The sequence below is a fragment of the Platichthys flesus genome, chromosome 8, assembly GCF_949316205.1.
Source record: "Platichthys flesus chromosome 8, fPlaFle2.1, whole genome shotgun sequence".
Taxonomy (NCBI): domain Eukaryota; kingdom Metazoa; phylum Chordata; class Actinopteri; order Pleuronectiformes; family Pleuronectidae; genus Platichthys; species Platichthys flesus.
In genome coordinates, this window is record NC_084952.1 from 2,269,822 (window position 1) to 2,287,368 (window position 17,547).

General features: G+C 43.2%; 1 protein-coding gene across 1 annotated transcript; it reads right to left on the minus strand.

Moving 5' to 3' along the window:
• Positions 1 to 719: 719 nt before the first annotated feature.
• Positions 720 to 6,472, minus strand: smu1a (SMU1 DNA replication regulator and spliceosomal factor a). Its single transcript, XM_062393540.1, has 12 exons — positions 6,375 to 6,472; positions 5,046 to 5,256; positions 4,519 to 4,671; positions 4,258 to 4,368; positions 4,023 to 4,151; positions 3,802 to 3,921; positions 3,590 to 3,706; positions 3,333 to 3,460; positions 3,073 to 3,199; positions 2,797 to 2,964; positions 2,314 to 2,466; positions 720 to 1,646 (listed from the first exon to the last, which is right to left on the minus strand). The coding sequence occupies exons 1-12, from the start codon at positions 6,398 to 6,400 to the stop codon at positions 1,548 to 1,550; spliced, it is 1,542 nt and encodes a 513-aa protein (XP_062249524.1). The 5' UTR covers positions 6,401 to 6,472; the 3' UTR covers positions 720 to 1,547.
• Positions 6,473 to 17,547: the final 11,075 nt, after the last annotated feature.

Genomic DNA, 17,547 nt, shown 5'->3' on the forward strand with positions numbered 1-17,547 from the left:
TTTCTGATGTTTTACAGACACAATAACCCAGAGTAAAAATCTGGAGATACGTCAGTGATGCATCAAATGTTAGTTACTAACCCAGTAGGAAAGGACAAGACAGAGAGCCATATATCAGGTAAACCAGATATCTGAATATCATGCTTAAATAAATACATGTAAGCTTGCAATGTTTGCTTGGCATGGCTAAATGTAGGTTTTTGAATATTATAGAGCCACGATTCCTGGCAACTCTTTTTTTGTTTCATATATTGTATACGTGCAAACTTGTTGCTTGTAATCAGATGTGCGTCAACTTTGAAAACATCAGCATCTACAACCCATCTTAACCTCTGAAACATACCACTAACAAATACTTGCTTTTATTTTGAAGGTGAAACAAATGCCCTGCCATGTCTCTTCCTGTCTGACTTGACTCTCCTCTCTGCAGATGTTGAACCAACAGCCGCTCCACCAAAGTTTATCCACGGATTAACTGCTGTCAACCCTCTTCATCAAGGAGCAAACTCTTCAGACAACTTCCTGTTGCACAAAGGCTCCGGGCACAGCTCGAGAATTTGTCCCAATAACACACGTCTTCTTAAATCCTGCAAAGGTTTTCAGTGACGGTCGTGCAGTGACCTCTGGTGTCCTGGATGCTTTAAACCCTCTGTACAGTTCAGAACTACTCAGATATTCTCTGATTCTCCACCAACACAACTCTGAGACGCACGTTTCAGTTCTGGTTAAATAGCTTTAATGGCAAAGACAAGAAACACAAGGGGACACTTGAACATCCGAGTTACACAACCTGTGGTTTGTGTGAAGTTTCAGAAATCACCCCGGGGCCTAACTCCAGGAATAAGAAATAAAAAAATATGCCTGATTTAAATAAAAAAAAGAAAAAAAGAAAACAGTCTCTAAAGATTCATGTTTTGAAAAGGGAGAGAGGATGACTTATAAAACTGAAATGTGTTGTTCTATATTGCAGAAGGCAATAGTGTGACTTGAGGAAAGACACAAAGACACACAACTTTTTAACAAGCTCTTCTTGAAAAAAAAAAAAAATGTAAAAAAAATATATTTACAAAAAATGGAATTTTCAAAACAAGAAGTAAAGTCTTGTTTCTATCTCATTCGGAACATCTGACTCCTCAACTGGACCTGAACCCCCTGGGGTCAAAGGGTCGTGAAACCTTTGTGAGAACAGAAACAGAAAATGTCTAAATCTAAAAGATATAAAAGAGTCAGATTTGAGAAATTGAACGAAACATTTCCATTAAAAACTGTGAAGATCAACCTTTCCTCTCAGAGGTCGAGGTAAACAAAGCTCCGCTGCACAAACATCCAGCTGCATGTTCTCAATCACACAACAATTTTGTTTTTATTAATTACACACAACGACAAATTTCACATGAAAACATGCAGCTGAATGTGACGGATCATCGGCGTCCACACGAACCCGGGAGTGATTCACTGTGGAAGAACACGAAGATCGAAGGAGCAGAGTCCAGAGAGAGGAGAGGCTGCCCAGAGAGAACGTCCAATTTCAACATGGCTTCCACACGTCAAGGCTTCCAGAGCTTCAGAAGGCCGTCCTCACTGTAGGTGCCGATGAGGTTCTGGTGGGGGTGGTGGGCGATGCCGATCACATCCTTCTCGTGGATCTGCAGGGAGGGGGGAAGAGGAGGAGATGTGAGCGAGATGCCGTGGTTCATAGTTAAGAGGAAACTTCACTATAAAACAATACTGATTCTAGTTAGAGCTTCATTAAGTTATAAAAATGATGATCTTTAAAGTGACCATTAGCAGCTACAGTTGCAATCTTGTAGTAATTATGAAAATTTAGAGGAATTTACAACATGCATAAATTCTGTATTAAACCAAATCAGCGCAAAAAGAAATGAAACTATGCTGAAATAACTGTTGGACATCAAAACAAAATAATTAATTTAGACTGTCAGTTCATATAATATGAACTCTTTATAGTTATATGGGTGTAATTACAAAAGTTTAATGACAATGTTTGAAAACTTTTGTCTTGATGCATTTCATTTTCTAGATCTTTGAACTACACTATCCAGAGTGAGAGATGCTAACAGTAAAGTTAAATTAAAAATACAGTAAAGTGGTTTGTTTACAGCTCATGAAGAAAGTATCATTAATAGGATAGGTGACCCTTTCCCTTTCTCTCTGATGATGTTTTATTCTATCACATATTCATATCCTGCTTTCAACACTTGGATCTAATCTTCACAGGGAGAAGTTCTTCTATCCAGCAGCAGACGAGCGAACACGCTGTGACTTCTCCGATTCTTTGATGCAGCCACGTACCGTCAGTGTTCTCTCCAGTTTGCCCGTCACGATGCTGAAGCAGTAGAGCACAAAGTCCTCTCCCACGCAGTAGATCCACTCGCCGCGGGGCGACAGCGTGCAGCACACAAAGTCTCCACCTTCCCTCTTACCGGAGCTGAAGCTCCTCACGATCTGCAGCATGAACCCAAACACACACAGACACACACAGCACATGTGAGAGGGCAGTTGGGCAGTTGTATAAGCCTGGTTTCATAATGGAAACATTTTCAAAACCCTCAGTATTCACAGATTGGACGACAGTCTCTTTTGGAAACTACAACCGTTTGCTGCTTATTGTATTTCACACAAAATAACCTACATTTCAGTTTGGAGAAAAAAGAACCTGATCTCCACATTCAAGTGTAAATAATGTTGTCAGCGGCTTGGGAGCCGTTTCAGCAGCAGAGAGTGTTTCATGAACAACGAGCTGTGAGGACTGACGTGCTGGTGGTTTGCACTGACCTGTCCCTGCATGTTCATGATGACCACCGTGTTGGAGCGGTTACACACGACAAAGTGCTCCGGGTTCTTGGGCAGTATGATGACGTTGTTCACGGTGATGTCGGTGCCGGCCGACGTGCCCAGAGGCTTGTAGGTGTTTGAGCACTCGCTGGTCTTCATGTTCCAGACCTGGAGAAACCACAGACCATAATACACATACTGTTAGCAAAGCGAAGAAGGAAAGGAAATGAAGGAATGAATAATGTGGATGTTTCTTTCAGCAGCAGCTTCTCTCACCTTCACCGTCCCGTCGGAGGAAGCGCTGAGGATGTGGTGACCGTCCGGTGTGAACGTGGCCTCGTTGACGAATGAGGAGTGACCACGGAACTCCTTCAGAGTTTTACCGGACTTCAGTCCATGGATTCTACAGAAACACACAGAAACAACATTCACACACATTATCCAGGGACTCAACAGGTTTCTCCACGGCTGACTTTCATAAATCTTGGAAGAAAACAAAGGGTGGAAGGAGTTCGGTGTTTCAGATCGGAGTGTACCTGATGGTCTGGTCAAAGGAGGCGCTGAGGAGCTGGCTGCTGTCTTTACAGAAGCTCACACACGTTACTCCTTTGCTGTGGGCACGTTCGAATCTCCTCAGACACTGACCGCTCTGGATCTTCCAAACCTAAACACACACAGACAAGCCATTTGAAATGTCTTTCTTCTGGTTGATAATAGCATGAAGTATTTTTAATGTTCAATAACAAAATCAAATCAAAACACGAGTAAGAAGCAAGTAAAGTTTGTCCTGTACCTTGATCTTTCCATCCTGAGCTCCGGTGGCCAACATCTCCGTGTCCCGGCTGAAGCCCATACACAACACGGCATCATCCATCATCATGAAGTTATCCTGAGCCTGGTACTTCAGATCCTTCACACCACAGGGGAAACATAAGTGTGAATGTAATGTCACATTATCCAGAAAGCAGATCCTGCTTGTGTGCGTCTCTCTTGTGCGTCAGCTACCTTTCTGATTTTGCCGGTGGTGAAGTTCCAGACCTCGATGAAGCCGTCCACGGAGCCTGTGACCAGGTACTGACCGTCGGGGGAGAACCGGGAACATTCCACGTGAGATTTCTGTCCAAACTGTGGAGGAAAGAATTTGACAACATGTTTACTACAAAAACAAGAGTCTGCTTGGCTGAGTGCAGCCTTCTGCCATCTGTACTATGGGACGGTGTTGGTACCTTGACGTGTCTGCAGAGCTGAGTGGGGAAACGCTCCTCCTCCACATCTTTCACAGCAGCTTTACCCCTGAACAGATCGATGGTCATACCAGGAGGAAGGAGACCCTGGTGCTGCTGCCACTTCAGCGACTGATGGAGAAAGAAAATCTTTGTAGGTCTGTGTATGGGCGGTAGCACAAATGTGCACATATGGTAGAAGTATGTCAAATATTAGTTATTTAATGTCAACACATACCTGTCCCAGCAGAGCCATGAGACGAGAGGGGGGCACCACACTGACCTCCCCGGCCAGGGCGTGGGCGATGGCAGCTCGGCGCTTCTCCTTGCTGCTGCCGTCTGGGTACGCCTGAACCACAGGAAACACAAATACTCAAAATACAGCTGGAGACTAAAACACAGATGTGTCAGATGTTCTTTTTGAACTGAACCAGTGTGTGTCCACGATGATACAGCAGCTGCAGGGTGGTTACCGCTCCACCAGTTGGTTTGGACTCACCTCTCTGGGATCGAAGTAGGAGCGAGCCAGCAGGTTCTCCAGGTTGATGTATCTCTCTGGTTGGGTTTGTTTGAGCATGATCATGGGGTCAGTCTGCCTGAGAAGGGATCGAGCCGCTCCCAGCTCTCTCAGCTCAATCAGCTCCAACACAACCTGGTCAGGAGACAACACACAGTCCGATTCAGAACAAAGACGATATCAGATATGATCTAGGTTTGAATTGGCAAATTGGGCTTTTCTTTAGAGATAATAAATACAAAAATCTACATAAGAAGGATTATAGATGTAACAAACTTCTCCATTGAATTGAAAGAATAGAATTTACAGATTCCTGGACAGTAATATCATAACAATGCCTCAAATAACAACACTACAGAAAAGACATCAGCCGAAATCAAGTTAGATATCTACAAAATACTGAAATATTAAAACACCTGACATTCAGTTTATGAAGTGGTAGGAGCATGGGCATAGGAAGCACGAGTTGACCAGGAGACATAGTAGAAGACGTTTTAGCTGAACCTCACCTGTTCATAAAGGTCTATCAGAGTCTTGTCTGGGAGCTTCAGGGACTGGATGGCTTGAAGGACAGTGTCCCAGTGGCCACTGTTGATGTCTGCAACAAAACTCTCAATACTGTCCACGGTGTTCAGGGACACTGTGGTCTCCTCCTGCAGGGTGACCAGGGTTCGCTGCAGATTGTTTTCTTTTAGATACTGCATGATCAGACGGATCACGCTGTGGAAAACACAAATGATGAAAGTTGTAAAATTTAATATATCAAGATGGCAGAAAAACTGATCTTACAAAGAGTTGAACACACAGTATTTTACATGTTAAGATCTTCATTGTAATGCCTAGAAGGTTTATACAATGCTGCATGTAAAGCAGGGAGCTGCAGGAAGTGTGGGGGTACTGTGGAAAAGGTTATTCACAAGTTGTGGCAATACCAACAACTCGCTTATAACAAAAGTTCTTTAAACATATAAAATCTGACACAATTCACATCTTCAACTTATGTTGTTTTGCTGGATAAATAAATATAAACTTTATTGATCCAGAGAGAAACACTACAAACTGTCACTGTAAAAAACGTTGTGTTAATGGAGATATTGAAATATATGTTAAGTTGAAGGTGATTGAATGAAGCCAAATATAAATTATAGATTTAAAGATAAATAACTGAAGGTTTTTTGCATTAGACTAACGCAGCCTGTGAAGTGATGGTGCAGGTGCTATACAAGACTAGGGATGTAAAGAATATAAAATCATATAAAGATAAACACAGGCAGTAAATGTGACAGCCAAAGGGTTAATTATTAATATTTAAAAAGGAATTCGATTCTGCAGGAATTTGACAAATCCAATATTAGCATCAGCCTCAAACATCTGTCACTGGAAACACGTTAAACTGGGACATTTGAACTGGGAACTCTATTTGACCATCAAACATCAGTTCTGCTCCTGTTGTGACTTTAATTTAATGTGTGACGTTACATTAAGGATGCACTGGGTCTGCAGCATCTAGCAGTGTAGCATGAGCTAATGCTAACTGACTTTAGCTCCACCTTCAAAGTCTATTTAATCCACGGTGAAGTGGTGACGACTTAAAACGGGTAATTAAATTCATCTAATAAACCAGACGAACTTCAACCTGAAGTTAATTCCGTTTCACAAACAACTGAAACAGATAAAACAGCCGCACGTTAGCTTAGCTCTGGTTAGCTTGTAGCTTGGATGCCAACAGAGGCTGAACCAGGCCTCGTCGGGACAAACTGGCACTAAACACGGATTCGGACCCGAGTTGGTTCGTGGAGGAGAAACAGACGGAAGATGAATGAAGGTGAAGAACTCACTCTGCAGATTCCACCTCCAGAGACATGATTATTAATGTGAGAGCAGCAGCTGATCTGAAGCTGGGACACGGACACGAGCACAGGCGCTAACACGGAAGTACAGGGTGGACAGGGGGGGACTTTCAAAATAAAAGTCTGAGCGGAGGATGAGCTTGTGAATTCAAAATTCCATTCAAATTTTATAAACTTTATTTGTCCTCAAAGGTTAATACTCAGAAAAAAATAACATCAGTGCAACATTCAGTATATCACTGCAATACACTGAAATAATAAAGTAAGAGCAGTATTAATAGGAATATATGTACAGGACCAGGTAGCAGCAGATGACTAACGATTGTAGCATATGAATAAATATATATATACTAGAGATGAATACATATAGAGATTATGCACAGTTAAGGTGAATGAAGATGTGCAGGAGCGGTAGCAGCAGATGAATAATGTAGGATACGAGTAAATATATACAGCAGATGTGTAATAGATGTATAAATACAGCAGTGGATAAATAAATATAAAGCTGGTGAGTAAGATATAGTGGGGGTGTGTAGGTGAATGTCTGTGCTTGGGCAGGGGGGAGAATAAGAGTTTGTGACTTTAATACATGTAAAGTTTGTTTTTATATTTATTATAAGAACGATTATAATTATGTACCATAATAACATTTGTCATATTATTGATTTATTATTATAATAGGTTCAAGGTGAGACCTTTGAAACTATAATCAACATACACCATCACTGTATTTTCTGGCAAAACAACAGAAATATTATTGTGGCAGAATTATTATTTTCTGTTGACATGTATTCCATTAAACTGTATTTTCTCTTCTCCCTATAAGACGTTAAAGTTAAAATACTGTAGGTTTTTCTCCCCTGAAATGTTTAATGTATAATAATAGCGTTATTATAAGTATTTGGACATTGCATATGATATTCCTCTTTTTCCCCGAGATGATCAACGGGTGGTGCTATCAGCACAGCTTTTGCTCAGAGTCCCTCTTGACACCTTCCTCGCTGCCAGTGAAGGTCCTTCAAGGTTGTGATGATGAGGCTCAGTGCAGCACCACTTCAGGCGGCGGTCCCGAGGTCTGGGCTTGATTGTTTTTCGGCAAATCGCGACATAATCCTACTCTGAGCCTCATCCACATTGGAAATGAATTTGGCACCAGGAACGCAGCAGACCCCGCTTGGATCCATTTATCTTTGCAGATGGAGAGAATTATTGGGAGGTGATGGGTTTGAGGTGGAGAGGATGGGGAGGGGAGGTGTTTTCATACATTACCATAACCATGCAGTCATATAGGTATATATTAACATGAGCAGAGGGAGGACGTCAATATGATTCCGCCGTCTTCTGGCGTCTGTTTGGAAGATTGTTTACCAGTGAGGGAGACTCCGCCACCGTGCTGGAAGAATGACAGCGACACAAAGGGCTGTAATGTAATCACTTTACCCTTTATGAGGAAAACAAAGAAAGTTATATATTTATGAGAGGCGCCAGATAAACGTAGCCCACCCATTATAATTAGAACACAGAGACATCAGACACACATCAATTGTGTTTATTCACTTCTCATTCATTCATTTGATGTTTTCAAGTAAGGAAGTAGAGAAGTAAAGAAGTTCCAGAGCAGGTACTTCTTCCTCCTCGGCCTCATCTTCACAACACACATCCCTTGTGTTCTCATGGAAACCATTTTAAAATGCTTAACTGAAAAAAAAGGACCACTTGTCCACACGGAACACTCGCTGACAATAATAATAAATCAAAGTTTGGCGCCAAAGGGAGATTTACAGTCTAATGAACCAATACATGACAAGAGGGCTGAGGAAGACGAGGAGGAGGAAGATCGCCATCCAAGCTGGGGCTGCTCAGACAGACCAGATTACAACTTCTGTTCAGGCGTCTGACATTAATCCATTCTGTAAATTTAGACCGTTAAGATTTAAATTTCCAATGCTTTCATTCTGTTGTGGAATTGACATATTTAAGGGACTCATATCTAGGAATCTGTGCAGCTTGAATGTGTTTAAGGAACAGTTGGGCCTTGTTGTCACCGTCACTGTTACCTCACAGCAAGAAGGTCCTGGTTCGAATCCCAGTTTGGTTGGGGTCTTTCTGTGTGGAGTTCCATCTTGTTCCCAGGTATGTGTTCTAATGATTCTTATTTCTGTGTTCTGCTCTGTTGAGTGTATCGAGAAGCCTAAGAACTGTCAAACGTGTCCCAAGCTTCCAAATACTTCTGATGTGTGCGTGATGTGATATCTTCTGTACGTCATAGCTGAGCTTCAGTGTCGTTTCTTTTTAATAAGGATAAATTACATAATACACAGAATAGTAAATCTCAGTGATGTCGTGTCAGCTGCAGGATTACAGGTGTGCTGTGAGAGTAAGATGCACAGGCTTTTCTGAGATTTGAATAGCAAAGATGATTTGTGTGCACGCTATGCTCTGCACATCTCAAACATGGAGATACTGAAGGACAAAAAGCACGTGTGTGTCAGAACACGACCCCGGATGAGATGCTGTACCACAGATTCACGATCCAGATCAGAATAGGTAACTGATAATTGACGTGAGCCAGTGTCGGATCCACTGAATGTCACATGGAAGTGTGAAAAATACCCTGAACTTCAACACTTTCTCCTACAGTGTGAGCTGAGCCATATGGGTTTCAGATCTGCAGCCTGTTCCACCAGAGACCACAGCCCCGGGTGTCAGAGTCTGACACTCCTCCCTCCTTCAGACTTGTGTGTTGGCTTCACAACAACAAGATACCTCCTCCTGTGCTTCTGTGTTTTTCCAAGAACAGAACGCTTCCATCGCCCCAAATCTCCTCCTTCGCCTCCAGATCCTGAGAATCCACATGAAGAATCTGTTTATAGAGATTACCAGTAACCAGCCGGTGCAGAACACACAACACTGTGAATAAAAACAGCCAAATTAAACATCAGAGCCTCGTTGCTTTGTTTGGTTTTTGTTTATGTCTCTTTAAGAGCTTTGCCCTTGAGTGTGACTGGCGGCTGAACACAATGAACAAGGGTCCATTAATTTAAGGAGCTACTCACGGCTCCTTGCTAATGGCTGATTTCTCCGTCAGTCAGTCAGCCCCTCGAGTAACGAGTGGCGGTGGGTGGAATGTGTGTGCGCTCTCGTGGCTGTGTGTCCCTGTGAGAGGTGTTGGTGATGGGGCTGCTGGTGCTGCTGGTGGTCGTAAGGCTTTCAATCTTGATGGATTTGCTGCTCGGATCTGAGCCTCAGCCCAATCGGCACGTCCACTATTCCGAGCGCTCGTATTATAAAACCAAAAGGGACTCGTTGAGAAACCCTTATCGATGTCCTCAACCCCCTTCAAACACAAAAAATTGGAATAAGGACCAACTCTGAAGCCAAAGAACAGTATTCAGTTTGCAGGAGAGTGGGAGCACAAACCCACACAAAGCCACAGAATCGGGCTCTATCGGGCTGCAGCAGCTTGCATTGCAGCTCCATGAATTACGGGTCATCAAGGTGACAAAGCACTGAGCTGGAAATGGGATTGTGCCTGTAAGGCGGCGAACCAGGCAGCGCCCACCTGAGCTGATATACGCTGGTCTCTAAGCAGTCTGGAGAGGAGAGATACAAACCGTGTTTCCACCTGTAACAATGCAAATAGAAGCTCTCACTTCCCGGGTGAATGCTGCTGCCGCTTCTCATTGAAAAGCTCCCGGGCTGAAGGAAAACACCGAGAAAGTGCTGACACGACTCGATGGTTTCAAGTGGGTCTTTCTCTGCTGGTTCCAGCGTCTGCACACGTTAGTCTGACTTGAGGTGTCAGGATTTTCTTAAAAATTCACTGGGGGGATTTGTGGACAAGCTTTCAGAATGGCAATGATGCACTTTGAGATGTCCACTATTTTTTAGGACAAATTAAAAGTTTGCATGACAGATTGTAGTTTCAGGTGTCAAGAGTCGGGAGGAAAAATGCATATTTTGGTCGCTGAACAAACTCCCATCAATTTCCATTTATCATATGTAAGTGTTGATATTTGTAATTATTATGCTTGTACATAATTCAATGTATTTAAGGTTGTTAAAGGGTGCCACACAAGCTAGAACCAACACTGACAAGGGGACACCAAACATCATGTAGTCCACAGTCTGATTATATAACATCATAATGAACTGCTTTAAATGACACAAGGACAAACTGCTCTTTTCTTCATGCTCTTCACATATGTGAGGTCGCATGTTTTTCATGAAGACATGCACATTTCACTAAGCAGCTCCACTGCTGGTGGAAGAGGGACATGTTTTCATTTCTTTCTCAAATTAGAAAACCTGCGAGCCTTTTCTTTAGAGCAGCCTGTGACCTCTCGTGACTATAAAATCTTCAGCGTTACAGAGCTACAGATAAAAAGCCTTGGATCGTTGTTTTGAGACTCACAATTAAAAACCTAATTGTCCCCCGGAACCCATAGTAGGAGAACGTGGCAGGTTGAAACAAGGTTATTATGCAAAACGCAGAAGACAAAGGGAGGCTGTTTGCAGTTAATTAACGTAGTAATTCTCTTAGTAAGGTCTAATAATGTATACAGCAGCGAGGATGTGGTTACGTTGGTCTCTCTCTCTCTGTGCTAGCTCTGTGTAGCACCACCTCCCTTGTATAACCCGGCCGGAACCGCTCATCTGTATGCGCCTCACGCTCCGCCCAGAGAGTTATTGATTCCCCCGCTCTCGTTCATTGGCATGCACAGGCATGATAATAAGTAAATCCATCTTCTGCCAGTCCCCGCAGAAGGGTCCTGAGGGGGAAGAGGGCAACATATGGAGGTCCAATTTTTCTTCTCTGGTCTGTTGTTCGGGATTACCGAGGTATTGTTCTGTCCCGCTCGGTCCCAGCACGCCACACTGAGCCAGGCTGTGAAGAGCGAGGGGACTCGGGAAGGTTTGGGATATTCGGCAGAACAAAGAATCCAATAATAGAGTAAACTCATCCGTGGTGGTTTAATTAGTGTGTGTTGTTGGGCTGGAACAAAGCTCGTTGTTGGGATTCAAAGACTCGAACAAAGACTCAAGTGCACTTCATGGGACAGATCCACCCAAATTAACCTACGGGGGGGGGGGATTGTTTGATCAATTTCACACCTAAACGTTCGCACAAAGCATCAAGTCTCTGTTCCATTATTTACAACTGGTTTGTTTTGGCTTCACATTGTCATTTAGGGATCGACTAAAGACCGTTGATGACAGATGTACATCTTGTCGTTGTCGTCTACGTGGACTTGACATCGAATCGTTTCTAGACGGACGTGCGTCGGGTGTTGACGTGTCAATTAGTCCACAGAAAAAAGTTGTCTTCCCGTTGGACTGGAGAAAATGAGTTACCCAGTTCACTTTGTCCTTGTGGTTCCAACATGATGTTGTCGGAGGTGAAGACTGCAGCTGCTGCTGAAGTGTCTCTGTCCTGTCATTCGTCTTCTTCTTAGATAAGCTACCGACTATACTGACAGTTAATATGATAACATCTTAAGAATGTTTATTTTCCAATGTTTTTCTTGAGAAAACAATGTATCTTAAACGTGTGGGTTTGTTCAAAGCTTTAAAGTTTACTGTAAAGAAGGAACGACCTCAACTTGCACTGCATCACGGACAATTGCGGTATAATTGGTCCCTCTGTGTAAACTGTGGCCCCTTTATGGCCTCCGATTTAGATCTGCGGCTTCTTTATTCCTCTCCTATTGTTTAATGCTGTCTCAACTTCCTGTGATTGGTTCAAAAGTCCAAACACTCTATCAGTGGTGTTTTCACTCTGCGAGCAAACCAAACCCTGGTTCAGTTTGATCCAGACCCAGAACGCCTCCTCTGGTCGGACTAAATCTTTGTCGGTTTGTCTGGACCGATGTCTGAGGAACAGGTGGAAGTGAAAAAAGCCTCGGAAACAAGTACAACACAGACATTTTGCCATATTCTTCCCACACACTGGGTTTTTCTATATCGTGTTAACATGTCAACTGTCCACTTGGCCTCCGAGACCCCGGTGGCTTTCACAGGAAGTCCTCAACATTTCAGTCTCTGCTGATTGAGGCTATTTTCACTCCTCCACAGCAGCACATCTCAGCATGGAGACGATTTCAAGCTGAAATAATGGCCGTGGACTGTCAGAGTGCCCCATGGCAGCTGTGATCTACAGAGACAGGAGTGACGTGTACGGCTCCTTTTCAAAAAGTGAATTGGGTTGGAAATCGTTGGTGAGTTTCTACAGGGGCGATTGCAGAAATGGAACAAGAAGTGTGAAATGTCACTGCCTCTCCTCATCTGTCCTAGAGTTATATTACTTTTTCTGTGGCATTTGGTCTCCACTGGAACAGGCCGGAGTGTCACACGTGAGTGAATGAACAGAAAAAAAACATTTTGCAAAGGTCAGTCTGATAATGAGATCCAGATTGGCCCTCTATCGTCAAATTTGCATTTGAATATATGATGCTTGATATAATAAGGTGTAATTACTGTCATGATGAGTGGAGTCTTATTTTTAGCACCAAAGAACGAAGATTTTTTTGGTATTTGCTTTGTGAAAAGAACATTTGACATTTTCATACAATTTTACTACTTTCATTACTTTAACATTTTCAACAATCAAGAAATTACTTTGTTGTTGTCGTGTTCTAATCCTGTGTCTGCTCATTATATTTGTGTGGGATTAAAAGGTCAAGAAAAAACTGCCTGGTTCAATGAAGCTCCTACAGCCATTGATAGAATATATAATAAACCAAGGATGTTCTGTAATGACGGGTGTTTCCTGTATGCACATGCAATTCCATTAATCCTATGTACAGTAATTAGAAATAGAAAGATAAGCTTCTTAAGTCGTCTTCTCGATATTTTGTCAGTCGAGGAGAACATGAATATCTGTCCAGTAAATGTTGAGGCCAACAGAAAGACTGGAAAGACGGGAAACAGCTTGATACTCTAACACATCTTTAAAACCCACAATAAAAACAGGTTACACATCATTTGGACATCACAGTGACACCAATCGTTTGTTATCAGGACGAATCCTCACATTTGCAGAGCAAGCCCCTGAAAAGAGGATGTTTAAATGTTTTTTCCCTGCAGCACTCACCTACCCCCACACCCCAGGTGGACTCTGTGGGTGTGCAGCAGGAGAAGCAGAGTGTGGTGCAGCCTCCGTCAGTTTCCCTCCTGCCCGTCGCCGAGCTTCAAAGAGGAGCCCAACAGCCGGACGTGAGGAGAAAGCGAAGGCGCTGGCTGCCGCATCATGAGGTATTATCTCCTCCAGCTGTCTGCTGCAGCCGGGGAGGCCGCGGACATTGATTGGTTGGATGTGATCTCACACTACACACCATGGCATCACTTTAAACCTAATAGCTGTCTCCCTACCACACTGGAAACAAGGATTCTTTACTCTCCTTTATTTATATGCATTGATTCATATTTAATCCCTTATTAGGAACATGTGCTGTTTGTGAAATGAGCCTCCGAGGTGGAGGGGGAGTTCCCTTTGCACTGTGTGATGCATAGGGGGGGGGGACCATCATTTCATAAATGTTCTCATGTATAAACATTTGGCTGCCGGCTAATCGAAGGGGCGGAACAGACCGAGCTCCGTGTTGTTTCAAGCTTCTGCTGCTTGAATGGTAATTATTGATTGAGAGACAGAATCAGCCCCGAGCTTCAGAGAAAAATATCTGGAAGTTGAAATGATCGTTTGGTTTCAAAATGTTACCAGGTGGTGGAATTCAGTGGTTTTTGTCTGTTCCACCTTTGTGCCCCAGCCGATGGGCGAAACCTGCAAACATCACTGAGGCTAAATAATGTGTAGTTAGGGTTCGACTGGAGATGAGAGAGGAAGAAGGAGGAAATATCAATTAGAATCTGAGGCTGCATCCTGCGTCACATTTCAAAGGCTCCTCCAAACGTGGGCGGATCCTTCTCGGGCCAACCTATCCCAGGATTCATTGCACTTGGCTGATGAACCTATAAAAGTTGCTAACTGGGAACTGAAACAGCCTCAATGAGCTTCTTTACACACGTCCATGTTGTTGAGCGGTCTCACTTAAGCCTGATGAGCCGATTCACTTCCTGCACTCGAGAGCAGGAGGAGATGATTAAATCAACAGGCTCCTTTAGACTTTCTGTTACTGGACCGAGTCGATCGAATTCTCTTGGGCCAGTGATGGAGGCTGCAACAGGATGTAAAGAAGAATTTCTGGGGGATTGTTGCTCATATTTTTGGTCATAAAAGTGTAACATTTCTATAAAGGTGGTAAAACTTAACCATCTTTAAACCTGGTTTTCTTTCGTGTTCATTTGTGCAGGATAACGATCAATCTACAAAACTGATTTCCATGACAGTTTGCAGAGAAGTGGAACGCGACCAATGGAAGGACCCAGTAAATCTGTGAGCATCTGGATAAACAGAAGGACCCGGGGTCGTTTCCCTTTATTTTACAAATAGAAGACTCAAACCTATAAACTTGACGGTTCTGACACTCTCCCCGACTCACTGAGCTCCAGACGCCCGTTAGCCTGACACTGAAGCTGCACAAGCTGCTCGCTGCTTCCCTTCCACTCAATATTTACTCTGAAAATCATTATCAATCCCATTTTCCTGATTCACTTCGGAGAAGAGGCGTACAGGAAAAAAAATATCCGCAGGCTTCTTCTGCTGAAGTGAGAGATGATGTAATGAGCGTTGTTTGAGGCCGAGGACAAAGAAAGAAATGGATGATGTGAGAGAGGAGCAGAGGTGTTTCTTCCATTCATCGGAGTAAAGAGATTATAAAACACTCAAACCCAGACGAGGCCGACGCTGCAGAGCTGATGAGCCTCGGAGGCGTCTCCAGTACGTGTGGACGCAGCTGCTGGTTGGTCCCACTTCCTCGATTTAATCCGTTTTTGACAGTGCAGACAAAAAGAGCCATTTTCCTGAAAAACAAAAAGACAAATCATAGAAACACGGGACGGAGAGAAGAAGCAGAGACATATCTCATTTCTGTTTTAATCCCTCTAAAGCCTTGAGAACCTATGAGTGCTTCTTTCCTCCAACGTGGACTAAAGAGCTCATCAAGTTTGGATGTAGGTGCTTTTGTAAACTTTTCAATATTCTCTAAGAACAATTAATCTGTTCAAATGATCAAGCAACCATCTTTTCTTTAGTCGCCGTCATTAACATTGTGTTCTAGCTTGATGAGCATTATAAGTTTATTTAGATCTTTTATTTTCTTACATTACTTCACATCCTGCCACTGATCCCCTCAGTTTCATCTGAGCCGCTGTGACATTTAGGAAACATGGACTCAAAGAGTCAGAGCCTTTTTCTTTGTGTGAACTTCATCTGTAAAACGTACTTCTTTGTGGTCGTGATTAAAGACTCAGTGGTTCAGATGGCATTTGTGAAAAGGGCAGATTTCTTTTGTCCGGAGTGAAAAGCTGCTCCCGCGGCTGCTGTGACGAGAGGTGATCTGCAGGAGTCAGCGCCTCGGGGCTAAACGCCGGCTGCTGTTGACTCGTGTCAGAAAAGACCTGATTCAGGATTCTGCAAGGAAAAAGAAGTCTGGAGTCGCTCGGCCTCTTTTCTCTGCTCTCTGTCTCCTCACATGAACTCACAGCCACATGACATCATACCTGTTATCTGGAAGATCTTTAATATATTTCCTAATTCATTGCTGTCTTTATTTATATACTAAAACTACTTTATATCCTCCATTGTCTTTTCATTCTTATTTCTTATTATCTTTAGATCGTTCCTTCATGAGCTGACGCCACCCCCCCCACGCAAGGATCAATAAAGTTTATTTTATAGTGTAGTATTTCTCCAGGGAAAGTTGACTGAGTGTGTGTTTCTTTATCGTTAATGTGATGAGACTCTCTCACAGTCAAATGAATCCACAGCAGGGCGCGGCCTAATGAAACCCCAGTCTGCTGAGTGATGACTTGGTGTTTGTCTGCCTTGCTCAAGGGCATTCTGATAATACAGTTCTGAGGGAGGGTAGTGTGTCCCGACCAAATCTTTAATTTTGTTATTTTTTTATCTTTGATGTAGATTAACTTCAGATACAGGATCAGTGAGAAGAGATGTCTCGGCGGAGGGAGGAGCTGCTAGCGCTCTCTGGGATTTTAACCTATTTATAGCGATTCCACTTTAATGCTATTCAAGGTGTCTGCTTCTGCACCGAAACCAAAGAGCTCCATGATATCCCCTAAATGATATCGAGATCGAAATGTCCATATCAGGTGTTGTAGATAATTATCATGATATATGTCACATTATTAAGTATATAAACACAGATTTTTGCTCCTAAGTGAACGTTTTTAAACTCCTCCTTATGAGCAGAGAGGATTTATAGATTAAGCTCCCTCCTTACCCTCAGTTCTCTTTTGTATCGTCACAAATACACAACTCCAGTGATAAGAGACAAACAAGGACACCGATCCGCCTCTGATCTTCTCTTTACTCGACTGCATCATGGCTCCACTCCACGGCTGAAACATGATGTTCATTAGAAGAGTAAACCAGGTCATCAGACTCCGGAGCCAGTAGATGTATAAATACAAGCTGCAGACACTAGGGTGACAAATTGGCTCTTTTGAGCTTTTCACAGATCTTATCTGAAAAGACGAGAGCTCATCTTCTCGCTGCTTTTATCAACCATCAAACTCGTTCTGCTGGAGTCGGCCTCTCCGCCGCCGGCCTGTGTAAACATGACAAACACAATCAGAGCAACTCAGGGGGACCTTCAGGTCGGTTGCAGTTTGATATTAAAGGTCATCTCATTTTGCTCAGATTAATTCCCCCCCCCTCCCCCCCCTTGTCTTTTATACTCTTGCGAGGCAATAAATCTTTTTCCTCCTGCTGTCCTGAAATCTCTCCAGCACTCAGGTGCTGTTTGAATCAATCCTCCGTCACGTGAACATAATGACTGGACGTGTGTGAAGTGGTTCACCCGCCTCTCTCATGGAATCTAAAGGTGATAACACACCACCCTCCATATTCCCTGCAGGGAAACAGAATTAGTTTAAGTTCGAACACAGAGCGAGAGCAAGGAGGAAACTCCAGAGCAATCAGTCCCGGCAGTAAGTTCACCACCTCCTCTCCATTATGCTGATGATAGACTCCTGATGTCTGGCTTGTTGAAAGGCTCCTCACATCGGCAGCGTGCAATTTACA